At 49.5% G+C, this 12263-nt stretch overlaps 1 protein-coding gene across 2 annotated transcripts in view; it reads right to left on the minus strand.

Moving 5' to 3' along the window:
• The window catches only part of dbnlb (drebrin-like b), a 50616-nt gene that overhangs the window by 19588 nt on the left and 18765 nt on the right, over window positions 1-12263 (minus strand). For both annotated transcript variants that reach the window (XM_085970881.1, XM_085970880.1), the window contains exons 2-7: window positions 10378-10433; window positions 8394-8506; window positions 7706-7780; window positions 6914-7060; window positions 6135-6212; window positions 5243-5394 (exon numbers count right to left, since the gene is read on the minus strand). In XM_085970881.1, the coding sequence (XP_085827007.1) occupies window positions 5243-5394; window positions 6135-6212; window positions 6914-7060; window positions 7706-7780; window positions 8394-8506; window positions 10378-10433 (621 nt within the window). The remainder of the gene's footprint in view (window positions 1-5242; window positions 5395-6134; window positions 6213-6913; window positions 7061-7705; window positions 7781-8393; window positions 8507-10377; window positions 10434-12263) is intronic.

A 12263-nucleotide genomic window follows, 5' to 3' on the forward strand; every position in this document is an offset into this window, starting at 1 on the left:
GGGCTGCAGCGGGCTAGAGCTCGATCAGGTGGCTCTGCAACGGGGCCGGGCAGCGAGTCGGGAAGCAAAGAGAGGGTGGAGCACACAGGGCGCGGCCGGTGCTTCGCAGCCGGGCAGCGTTCGGACCCAAGAAGAGGGAGGGAAGTGTCCCAGAGGGTCCGCTCCACGACGGGAACGGTTAAAAATAAAAATACTGCGGAGAGCGGCGTTGACAGCAGCGGCAGCGGCGGGAGGCGCCATCTTAACTCGGCGGGGAAGAAGGAAAAGCGCGGGAGGCGCCATTTTGATCCATCGGGGACGAAGGAAAAGCGCGGGAGGCGCCATCTTAGATTTTCAAGATGCCAAAGACTGGCGATATCACTGCCTTTAATAATGCAATAGAAGACTGGACCACGTATGTGGAAAGAGTCGAGGTATATTGCGAGGCAAACGAAATAGCCGAGGGGAAAAAGGCATCGGTATTGCTAAATTTAATGGGCGCAAGAACGTACGGCCTATTGCGGGACCTGATTACTCCAGCCAAACCGAAGTTGAAGAGTTTTAACGAAATTGTTGCTATCCTACAGGAACACCTAAATCCTACACCGCTGCTGATAGCAGAAAGATTTAAATTCCACAGGAGAAATCAGCATAAAAATGAGAGCAATGCTGATTACCTTACGGAACTACGCAAGCTATCAAAGCACTGCCAGTTCGGAGCAGGACTGGCAGATACCTTACGGGACAAATTTGTCTGTGGACTCCTGAGTGAAGGAACCCAGAAGAGGTTACTCTCAGAGAAAGAGCTGACGCTAGATAAGGCTTTCAGCGTGGCAGTATCGTACGAAGCAGCAGCAAGGGGAGCTGCAGAAATACAACAAAAGCCACAGGAATACGGCACCCACGAAATGACACGGGGATTTGCAAAATGTTATCGCTGCGGCAGAACAAACCATGACCAGAAGGACTGCTGGTCCAAGGACAAAATATGCAGGCAATGCGGAAAGATGGGACACATTGCACGAGTTTGCAGGTCTGAGAAGACGACCAACGACAATAAAAAGGCTACTAAGGAACCGTACAGGAAAGTACAAAAGATGACGGACAGTAGTTCCGAAGACCAGATGAGCGATAGTGAATCCGGGAACAAGAGACTAAGCTGTCTCAAACTTCACAACGTAATCGCAAAAGAGGATCACCGAACCATTTGGGTCACCCTCACGATAGCAGGGTCTCAAGTCAAAATGGAACTGGATACAGGATCAGCTCTAACCGTCATGAATCGACGAGACTACGAGCAGCTATTCTCACACATACCCTTGAGAGAGACATCCATTGTCTTGAGGACGTATACGGGGCAAAAAGTATACCCCAGAGGAAAAATAAGGGTGCCTGTCGAATACAACGGCAAGAAAATACGGAAATTGTATCTCTACATTCTGCAAGATGGTGGACCACCGTTATTGGGACGTGAATGGATCAGAAAGATAAGTTTAGACTGGCACTCCATTCAGGCACTGACGGTGGCTGGTAAAAAGGATGACAACGTCACTCCTGGATGATTGTCAACAATCTTAGCTGACGCCAAAGAGGTATTTCAACAAGAACTGGGCACGCTTAAAGGCGTAACCACCTCGATAAAAATAGAGGAGAATGCAATTCCCAAGTTTTTCAAAGCAAGACCGGTACCATATGCAATTCGCCCAGCCGTCGAGGCAGAGCTGGAGAATGCAGGCGTGTTATCTAAGGTAGACTGGAGCGAGTGGGCGACACCCATCATTCCTGTCATGAAGAAAACGTTAAACAATAAGTCTGAGGAGCCAAGGAAGGTTCGCATCTGTGGGGACTTCAAGGTGACAGTGAACCCAGTCCTTCACACAGTACAATATCCTCTTCCAAGGATAGAAGATATCTTCGCCTCACTATCCGGAGGGAAGTGTTTTACAAAAATTGACCTAGCGCAAGCATATTTGCAGATGGAGGTTGAAGAATCCTCTAGGAAGTATCTCACGATAAACACTCACAAAGGTCTTTACCAGTATAATCGACTGATATTCGGAGTAGCATCAGCTCCGGCGATATGGCAAAGAGCGATGGAACAAGTCCTGCAAGGGATTCCGAGGACTCAGTGTTACTTGGACGACATCCTAGTGACAGGTGAAGATGACAGTGAACACCTTGCCAACCTAGAGCAGGTGCTCACTAGACTACGTGAACATGGGCTACGAGCCAATCGCCCCAAGTGCGAGTTTTTTAAGAAACAGATATCGTATTGTGGCCACGTGATTGATGAAGAGGGGTTGCATAAGTCCCGACAAAATTGAAGCGGTAGTTAAGGCTCCAGCGCCTGAAAATGTGTCACAACTGAGGTCATTCCTCGGATTGGTGAATTACTACCATAAGTTTTTGCTGAATTTGTCCACAATTCTGCATCCACTGAACGCCCTACTACGAACGGGAGTAGCATGGAAATGGAGCAATGAATGTAAGCGGGCCTTTCAGAAGAGTAAGGACCTAATCACTTCAAGAGAAGTATTGGCTCACTACAACCCATCACTACCGATGAGACTGGCATGTGATGCGTCTCCCTACGGCATTGGGGCGGTTCTGTCACATAAATTCCTTGATGGTTCTGAGAGGCCGATAGCTTTTGCGTCACGCTCGTTAACTTCAGCCGAGCGTAACTACGCCCAGATTGACAGAGAGGCCCTCAGCCTGGTGTGGGGGGTGAAGAAGTTCAATCACTACCTGCACGGTCAGAAATTTACTCTACTAACTGATCATCAACCTCTCGTCTCCATTTTCAACCCTCAGAAGGGCGTACCGATAATGACGGCACAACGGCTACAGAGGTGGTCCCTTTTCCTCGGGGCACACCAATATGACCGAGTACAAAGGAACTAAACAGCATGGGAATGCTGATGGATTGTCGCGCCTACCGTTGCCGACGGTGGAAGAAGAACTGGCAGTGGATCCAGTGGAGTTATTCCACTCGACTATTGTCGAATGTCTCCCTGTGACGAATGCAAACATAGAAAAGGAAACACGAAATGACCCGACACTCTCCTGGGTCTATGATTTAACGGTGAAGGGATGGCCAGCACATGGCGAACCACTGCTGCCAGCATTCTCGCAGAGAAGAGAACAGCTGTCAGTGTGCAGAGGAACCTTGATGTGTGGATCCAGAGTAGTAATTCCACCCAAATTGAAGGATAGAGTGCTCAATGAGCTTCATGAGGGTCATCTGGGAGGGGTAAAAATGAAGAACTTAGCCAGAGCGTTTGTGTGGTGGCCGGGAATCGATAGAGAAATCGAAGAGATGACCAAGAGCTGTACAGGATGCCAGAAGGTCCAAAACGCCCCACCACAAGCCCCTCTACATCCATGGGAGTGGCCCTCATCTCCATGGCAAAGGGTGCACATTGATTTTGCTGGTTCCTTTATAGACTCGATGTTTTTAATTGCGGTGGATGCACATTCAAAGTGGCCAGAGGTAATAAAAATGTCCTCAACCACTACAGAAAAAACTATCACAGTCTTACGAAGCATATTCGCCAGGAATGGGTTGCCTGAACAGATTTGCTCTGACAATGGACCACAGTTTGTGTCTGAAGAGTTCCGGGGGTTCTTAAAGAACAATGGTGTTAAGCATTACACATCCGCCCCATATCATCCAGCCACTAATGGATTGGCCGAGAGGTTTGTTCAAACATTCAAGAAGGCTATCAAGGCAATGTGTAATGAAGATATACCCCTACAACACAAGGTGGATAACTTCTTGTTTGCCTACCGGAATGCGACACATGCGGTTACCAACCAAACTCCAGCCATGATGTTCTTCAATCGAAGACTACGATGCCGCTTGGATTTGGTTAAGCCAAACGTCAGAAGAGATGTGGCGAACAGGGAGTTTCAGAATGTGAATGAAAGGCCGACCAGGAGTTTTAAGATAGGTCAACCAGTTTTGGCCGGGGACTACCGCACAGAGAAATGGCAGCCAGGAACGATCTGTACACGGCAAGGACCTCTAATGTATACCGTGGACGTTGGAGAAAGCATTGTAAGACGCCATGCTGACCAGATTCTAGAGTCACTGGAAAACCTCAACTCCACACCACGATCTGATACACCTGGCGATGAAACCGAAGTACCAATTGCATCTACCGCAGAATCGGTGATATTGGAAGCAGACGAACCAAACAACAACATTGATCCCGACTCAACCTTGCCAGAAGAACCTGATATCCCAAAGAGGCGTTATCCAGACAGAATCAGGAAGCCTCCTCAAAGACTGAACTTATAATTGCTTAACTTCAACTAATGTATCTAGCAACCGTAATTGTAATTAGTTATTATTTAGTTGTTAAATGAATGTTATGTACTGTTTATCTAAAAGGGGAGGAATTGTGTATGTCCCTTTAAGGGAATAACTGGTCTCAGACTGCAGTACCGGCAGTGACCATCCCTGTATAAAAGGCCCTGGCAGGCTTCTGTAGTTTCAGTTTCCAGATTGTCTCCATTCAGTAAAGACTTGTTAAACCAACTCCTGCATTCCGTGTCTCCATTAACACACGGATTTAATAGTGGGGGTGGGGGGAGTCCAAAACTTAGGACCATAAATATAAGATAGTTGCTAATAAATCCAATAGGGAATTCAGGAGAAACTTCTTTACCCAGAGAGTGGTAAGAATATGGAACTCGCTCCCACAGGGAGTGGTTGAGGCGAAGAGCAGAGATGCATTTAAGGGGAAGCTGGATAAACACGAGGGAGAAAGGAATAGAAGGATAAGAACATAAGAAACAGGAGCAGGGGTCGGCTATGCGGCCCCTCGAGCCTGCTCTGCCATTCAATAAGATCATGGCTGATCTTCCACCTCAACTCCACTTTCCTGCCCGATCCCCATATTCCCCATGATGCCAAAACTCTATCGCTCTCAGCACTGAATATGCTCATTGACTGAGCATCCACAGCCCTCTGGGGTAGAAATTTCTTCTCATCGGTCCTAAATGGCCGACCCCTTATCCTGAGACTAAGACGCCAAGTTCTAGATATGTTGATGAGGTGAGATGAGCAGGGGTGGGAGGAGGCTCGTGTGGAGCATTAACAGCGGCATGGACCAGTGGGGCCGAATGGCCTGTTTCTGTGCTGTAAATTCGATTTATTATGGTTCATTCCCCATCACAATACCGGTCATGTCGCCCTGACCCAGCCTGCTCAAACTGGCTTCACCCACAGAAAAGGTGACAAGATGGAGAGACTCACATCTGTTGGTCGATCTGATTGGACTTCTCCTTGAACTGTTGCTCCCTGTGCTCCGACTCCTGCCGCTCCCTGTCCTTCCTCTCCTGCTCCAAGCCCTCTTGTTCCAGCACCCTCCTCTTTTTATCTTCTTCCCTTCGCTTCTCTTCGTCTTTCTGGTGGGAAAGGGGTTTGCGGTTATTTTGGGATTCGGTTGCTATGATACCGACAGGGTAAATCCGAAGCGAATAGCAATCGCGATCGATACACCTGCGGCTTCAGCGCTGCGGTGCCCGATGTATCATCAGGAAGCCCAGTCACAGACTGTGGGCACAATGTTCCAAGGGGCAACGCCTGGGCAGGACGTACAGGCCGCCCCCGGGCAGAGCGCGCGGGCCGCCGCCCCCGGGCAGAGCGTGCGGACTGCTCCACGCTGCTGTCTTAAACAGCGTCAGCAACAACGCTTGGTTTCTTTTTAACTCATTCTCGGGATGTGGGTGTCGCTGGCAAGGCCGGCATTTGTTGCCCATCCCTCGTTGTCCTGAGAAGGTGGTGGTGGGCATTTTTGAACCACTAGTGGGTTTATACTGAGTGAATTGCTAGGCCACTTCAGCAGACAACAGAGCCAACCACGTTGGTGTGGGACTGGAGTCACATGTAGGCCCAGACCGGGTAGGGACGGCAGATTTCCTTCCCTAAAGGACATCAGTGAACCAGTTGGGTTTTTACGGCAATCCAACAGCTTCATGGTCACTTTTACTGAGACCGGCTTTTTATTTCCAGATTGAACTCACAATCTCAGGATTATTAGTCAGTCGGCCAGCTGGACCACCGACACGAGCTGAGATTGGGGACCGCGAGTCACATGGCCAATTTAGTTCTTGTTCTATTAACCCTTTCCCGTGCAGAGCCTTACCTCGGTCTGTGCCCAGAAGCTCTCTTTGTTAACACTTCGGATTTCCGACATTGCATTGGTCTTCTTATAAACTGAGCCCTAAGAGAAGAGAACGGAAGATAATTAACTACCGGCGGGACTCTACTGTGACACGGAGTCGCTGATCTACACTGACCACCAGGTCTGATCCCAGCCTGCACTGATCTCAGAGGATTGATGGCCGGGTGGTACAATGTGTCTCACCAGCCCTGGGTGAGGGAGGGGTAAAGTCAGCCCGGGTTCCCACCCTATTATGCACTGACCCCCTGCTAGGAGTGCACCAGTTGTGGTGGTGCCCTGTGGTCACTACTGACACGCAATGTCGAGGCTCCCACTCGATGAACAGCCGTGTGTGGGCAAGGTGCTGGAGGGCAATCGGCACTTGTCAGCAGGGGCCAAACACTCCGCACTCTCCACAGTAGGAAGATTGTCCACCGCACTAAACTTTGTCTGAAGACATGAGCTGAGCACGAGTGCCTTTCTAAGGCACACTCGCACTGTACGTCACTCAACAGCCACGAGGATGGGGCAAGACACCACCTGCCGACTGGCTCATCTCCTTCTGTGGGATGGGACAGGGCTGCCTGGTCTCTGTTCAGCACTTCATCAAACCACACAAGGATACTGAAAATCTGTCGTGCTACCAATCTCTCTCCTCCTCCCCCCTCCCATCACTACGCTGACAACTAGTCCCTAAATACCTCCGACCATCACCTGGAAGACTTCTGCACACCCCTTCCACAGTATGGATTTGGACTCACCACAGGTCCCTGTGGGCCCGTGTCCTGGAAGCGGGAGCTCTCCTTGTGGAAGCTGTAGTTGGCGCCCGAGGCCTTGGCCACTTTCTCAATGATCACCTCGGGTTCGACGTCCTCATCGGCACGGGCGTTAATGGTGACGTGGGCCCCCTGGAGAGAAGGACAGTCAACAGCAACTTGCATTTATATAGCACCTTTAACAAAGTAAAACATCCCAAGAAGCTTCACAGGAGCACAATCGGACAAAACGTGACACCAAACCACACAAGGAGATATTAGGGGTTAGAGAGGTCGGTTTTAAGAAGTGTCTTAAAGGAGGAGAGGCGGAGAGGTTTAGGGAGAGAGTTCCAGAGCTCGGGGCCCAGGCAGCTGAAGGCACGGCCACCAATGGTGGAGCGATTAAAATCGGGGATGCCCAAGAGGTCAGAATTGGAGGAGCGCAGAGATCTGGGAGGGTTGTGGGGCTGGAGGAGATTACAGAGATAAGGAGGGGGGTGAGGCCATGGAGGGATTTGAACACAAGGATGAGAATTTTAGAATGGAGGTGTTGCCAGTCCAGGAGCCAATGTAAGTCAGCGAGCACAGGGGTGATGGGTGAACGGGATAGGCTCAAGATTACGGAGCGTGGAAGATGGAAGGCCGGCCAGGAGAGCACTGGAATAGTCAAGTCTAGAGGTAACAAAGGCATGGTTGAGCAGCAGATGGGAGACGAGCGAAGCGAATAGTAGAGACGACATTTAAACACTAGGCACTGGCATACTTGGCAGGGTAACAGAAAAACTGAACGTAGCTTACCTTTAAAAAGTTGGCTATGGTGCTGACATGATTAGCACACAGCCCTTTCCTGGCATCCTTCACTCCTTCACCAGTCTGAAGAGAAAGGGTGAGGTAAATAGGGTTACGTGACTGTGATAAGCATGCGTACAGTCTGACTCATGTCTCCATATATGAAACAAATACAGCTTTCTATAACCCAGTCTAATCTGCTCCTCATACACTGAGCAAACACGATTTTAAGGAGTACGGTTTCTGTGGAAACTAGGAGACCTACAAGATTATGATGGGAATTAAAATTGATCCTTGCAAATCCACTATGGTGAAATGTTCAAATGCCAGGGGAGAAACAAACAGATTAAACGCAAGTTAGAAGCAAGAAAGATGTCCTCTTCTCAGCTGTACACCAGTCGGGTTGTCACAATTGGTCTCAGGTCCTTGAGCAGAGGAAGGTGAGGGAGGGAGGAAAAGCTGCGGTGACACCGTGCAAGGCCAGGATTGGGCTTGGCCAGCATGCCTCCCAAGATAAAACTGCCAGCAGTGCTCGCTGTCTGACCTCACAATGAAAGACGGTGTCTTGGCAAGGTTTCACAGGGCACTGACCAGTCGAGTCAGTACCTTCAGGAGATGAGGGTCGGAAAAAGCACCAACATTTCAATGACATGTAGATCCAGTCCAGTCAATTGTAAATGAACAGTAACTCACTTACCCAGTTAATCAAGACACACTTGGACAATCCTGAATTGGGGTCTTTCACTCGGCAAAAGGCGTACATCACCTTCCCACTGTTTAGTTCTTCCACCAACTCCTCAAGGCCCCCATCTGAAAAGGGCAACAGAGCAGGGCATCAGGATAAAGCCAGCAGTCGAAGCAGCAACAGCCATGATCTTACACAGTCCTGTTCTTACAATGGAGTACCTCTGCACTTTGATTTATTGTGGCTGACCTTTAAATGACAGGTCAGGACGGATAGTGCACCATGGTCAGTCAGAGGATGTCATCTGTGACTTTGTTTAGGGCCGGTTCAGTGCTGTGGCAGGGGCAGAAGCCCAATTGGAGAGGTTGAAACAGAGTGTGCTGCGGGAAAGACGGCCACTGATTTAGGAGACGACAACACATTCCAAGTCTTGGGCCGGAAAGGGAGGTTGGAGATGGGGCAGTAGTTTGCAAGGACACGGGTCAAGGGTGGGTTTTTGAGGAGAAGGATGATGGCAGTTTTGAAAATGAGGGGATGGTACTGGAGAAGGAAACAGTTACAATGTCAGCTGGCGTGGGAGCTAGGAAACAAAGGTGGGTATTCCACAGCTTAATGGGAATGGGGTCAAGGGAACAGGAGGGAGGTCTCATGGGCAAGATGAGCGCGATGGGAGAGAGACTAGAGAAAGATGTGCACGGAGGGCTAGGACAGGAGGGAGGTTTGGCTTGGTGGGCAACGGGAAGGAGGGGGAAGCAGCAGAGGAAGCTGAACAGATTATCTCAATGGAAGAAGTCCATGAGTTCCAAGCATGTTGTTGGTGAGCGTGGAGGCGGCAGGGAGAAGGGTATAAAGGGACGGTGGGCAGTTTGGGCAGAGGAAAGTGAGGTCTGATGGCACTTGGCTAAACCAGTTGTGCGCCAGATACACACAAGTCTGTGCCCTTGGACTTGAGGCAGTGAAGGTGGGGCCAAAATGGGGGAACAACCCAGTATGGGGATTTAATCGAGGGGTTCAAAATTATGATGGGGTTTTGATCGGGAGAAACTGGCAGGAGGCTCGGTAACCAGAGGACGCAGATTTAAGGTAATTGGCAAACCAACCAGAAGGGAGATGAGGAGAATTATGAAGATCTGGAACGTGCTGCCTGAAAAGATGGTGGAAGCAGATTCAATAGTAACTTTCTAAGGGAATTGGATAAACATTTGAAAAGGAAACAAAAGGAAAAATACCCAAGAGGGGAGAAATGAAAGGTGGCATGACTGGGCGACAGGAAAAGGAAGAGACAGGAGAGATGGGGCCGAGGAAAAAAGGAAGGGGAGATAGAAGTAATGGACTCGGGTCCAGAGCGGCAGCCAAAATGTGAATCCGAATGGACACAGAGGTTCCACAGACATTCTAACGATTAGGAGAGACATATCCTGGTCATAAACAGATGACGGGGAGGAGATGTTACGAGAGAGTCCAAGGTTCTGGGGTGGGATGAAGTAGACAGCGTGGAGTCAGCTTGGAGCATCCGTGAACCAGTGGTATAGACAGCTGCGGAGAGTGTGGATCCATGGGGAGCTGCTCAAAGGGCAAATCAGGAGTTGAACATGTGGCGCAGGCGCAGACCCACGTGGCATCAACAGCCCCCGAGCAAGACTCCGGGGGGGGGGGGGGGGGGGGGGGTTGCTGTCACTAGAAAGTTAGCGCACAACACTGGCCAAACCTAGGACCCAAATTCATTTCCCCTCGGCCCCCAGGTACAATTTGCACCACAAGGGCTTTAATAAGGGACAAAACTCAGTTAGCCTAGCAAAGTGAGGGACAGTTGCTGCCCCTTTGCGGCCAATTCACCACAATCAATGCCCACTAGGCAGATCAATTCATCTCAACATATCAACAAATCCACAGGAACTCAATTAAACTCGCATCAGGTCAATGCAGTCGGAATCACTTATTACTGATGAAATGTCATGTTGAAGTTAGAGTGCCAGCGAGATGGAGTGACCCTCACCTCCTGTACCAGCCACCCGCAGGTCATTGCTGTTCCCCTCGTACGTAAAAAGTGCCCTGTAACAGAAGACAAGATGGTTAGACTTCCTCTGGGCACTGTACAAAGTGCACCGCTCGCAACAGGCAACAATATGGAGAGAGAAGAGGCACCAACTCCAGTCACTGTTTGGACCGTGCAGTCGTAGGATGGCAGCCAGGTTAGATAGAGGCATTCACACAGGTAATGGAAGTCAAATCAAACAATGCCACAATTGCAGCAGAAAGCTCCCTTCCGGTCTTCACTAGCTGGGAGAGATTCACACAATGCCTAACCAAACTTTAATCAGATCTTGGAGCCAGTTTTAAAGAAAGAAAGACTCGAGTTTCGAGAGCACCTTTCACAACCTCATGACATCCCAAAGTGCTTCACAGCACAGGTCGGCTCTAGCTGGGTCATTTGTGAAGAGTAAGCTGTTTGTATTTTTGAAGTGCAGTCACTGTTGTAATGTAGGAAACGTGGTGGCCAATTTGCGCACAAAAAGATCCCACAAACAGCAATGTGATAATGACTAAATCATCTGTTTTAGTAATGTTGGTTGAGGGATAAATATTGGCCAGAACACCAGGGAGAACTCCCCTGCTCTTCTTCGAAATAGTAGCTGTGGGATCTTTTACGTCCACCTGTGAGGGTTTAACATCTCATCCGAAAGACGGCACCCTCCGAAAGTACAGCGCTCCTTTAGTACTGCACTGGGAGTGTCAGCCTGGATTTTGTGCTCAAGTCTCTGGAGTGGGACTTGAACCCACAACCTCTGACTTAGAAGCGAGAGCACTGCCCACTGAGCCATGACTGACACCTGGTCAACAGCTTGTGAGTATCCACCTGTGACGGGGAGGGTTACACATTAGACTGAATCAGAGCATTACGATTGAGTTAGAGGGGTTCATTAATGGATTGATTAGTTATTCCTTCGTAGCGAGGGGGTTTGAGTACAGGAACAAGGATGTCTTGCTGCAGCTGTACAGGGCCTTGGTGAGACCACATCTTGAGTATTGTGTGCAGTTTTGGTCGCCTTATCTGAGGAAGGATGTTCTTGCCATGGAGGGAGCGCAGCGAAGATTCACCAGACTGATACCTGGGATGGCAGGAATGACGTATGAGGAGAGATTGGGTCGATTGGGCTTATACTCGCTGGAGTTTAGAAGAATGAGAGGGGATCTCATTGAAACTTATAAAATTCTAACAGGACTAGATGCAGGAAGGATGTTCCCGATGGCCGGGAAGTCCAGAACCAGGGGTCACAGTCTAAGGATAAGGGGTAAGCCATTTAGGACAGAGATGAGGAGGAATTTCTTCACCCAGAGAGTGGTGAACCTGTGGAATTCTCTACCACAGAAGGCAGTAGAGGCCAATTCATTAAATATATTCAAGAAGGAGTTAGATATATTTCTTAAGGCTAAAGGGATCAAGGGATATGGGGAGAAGGCAGGGACAGGGTACTGAATTTGGATGATCAGCCATGATCTCATTAAATGGCGGAGCAGGCTCGAGGGGCCGAATGGCCTACTCCTGCTCCTACCTTCTATGTTTCTATGTTTCCTCTGGCTCGGTATCAACTCCCTGCGTGAGAGGAAGGGCAGAATCTACAACTGTACTGAGGGGAGACTGAAAATTCCAAGATCTGTCATTGCAACTGAGTGCTGGGTGTCAAACTGCTGCCCATCCATCAGCTCGCAGGCCTGCTGCTGTTCTGCACTCGAACAATGCAAATACACACCTACATCCAATCTGCAGTTACAGGGCCAGATAAGGTCTTGGCTTCCTCCACCAGACTGCTCGGCCTTTGTTCCACTGGTTTCCTGTATACATTCAGTTGCTGGCACGTAGCAAGATCATCTGCTGTGTCC

This window comes from Somniosus microcephalus, chromosome 30 (genome assembly GCF_052327205.1).
Source record: "Somniosus microcephalus isolate GS21.2 chromosome 30, FLI_Smic_1.0, whole genome shotgun sequence".
NCBI classification, from domain to species: Eukaryota; Metazoa; Chordata; class Chondrichthyes; order Squaliformes; family Somniosidae; genus Somniosus; species Somniosus microcephalus.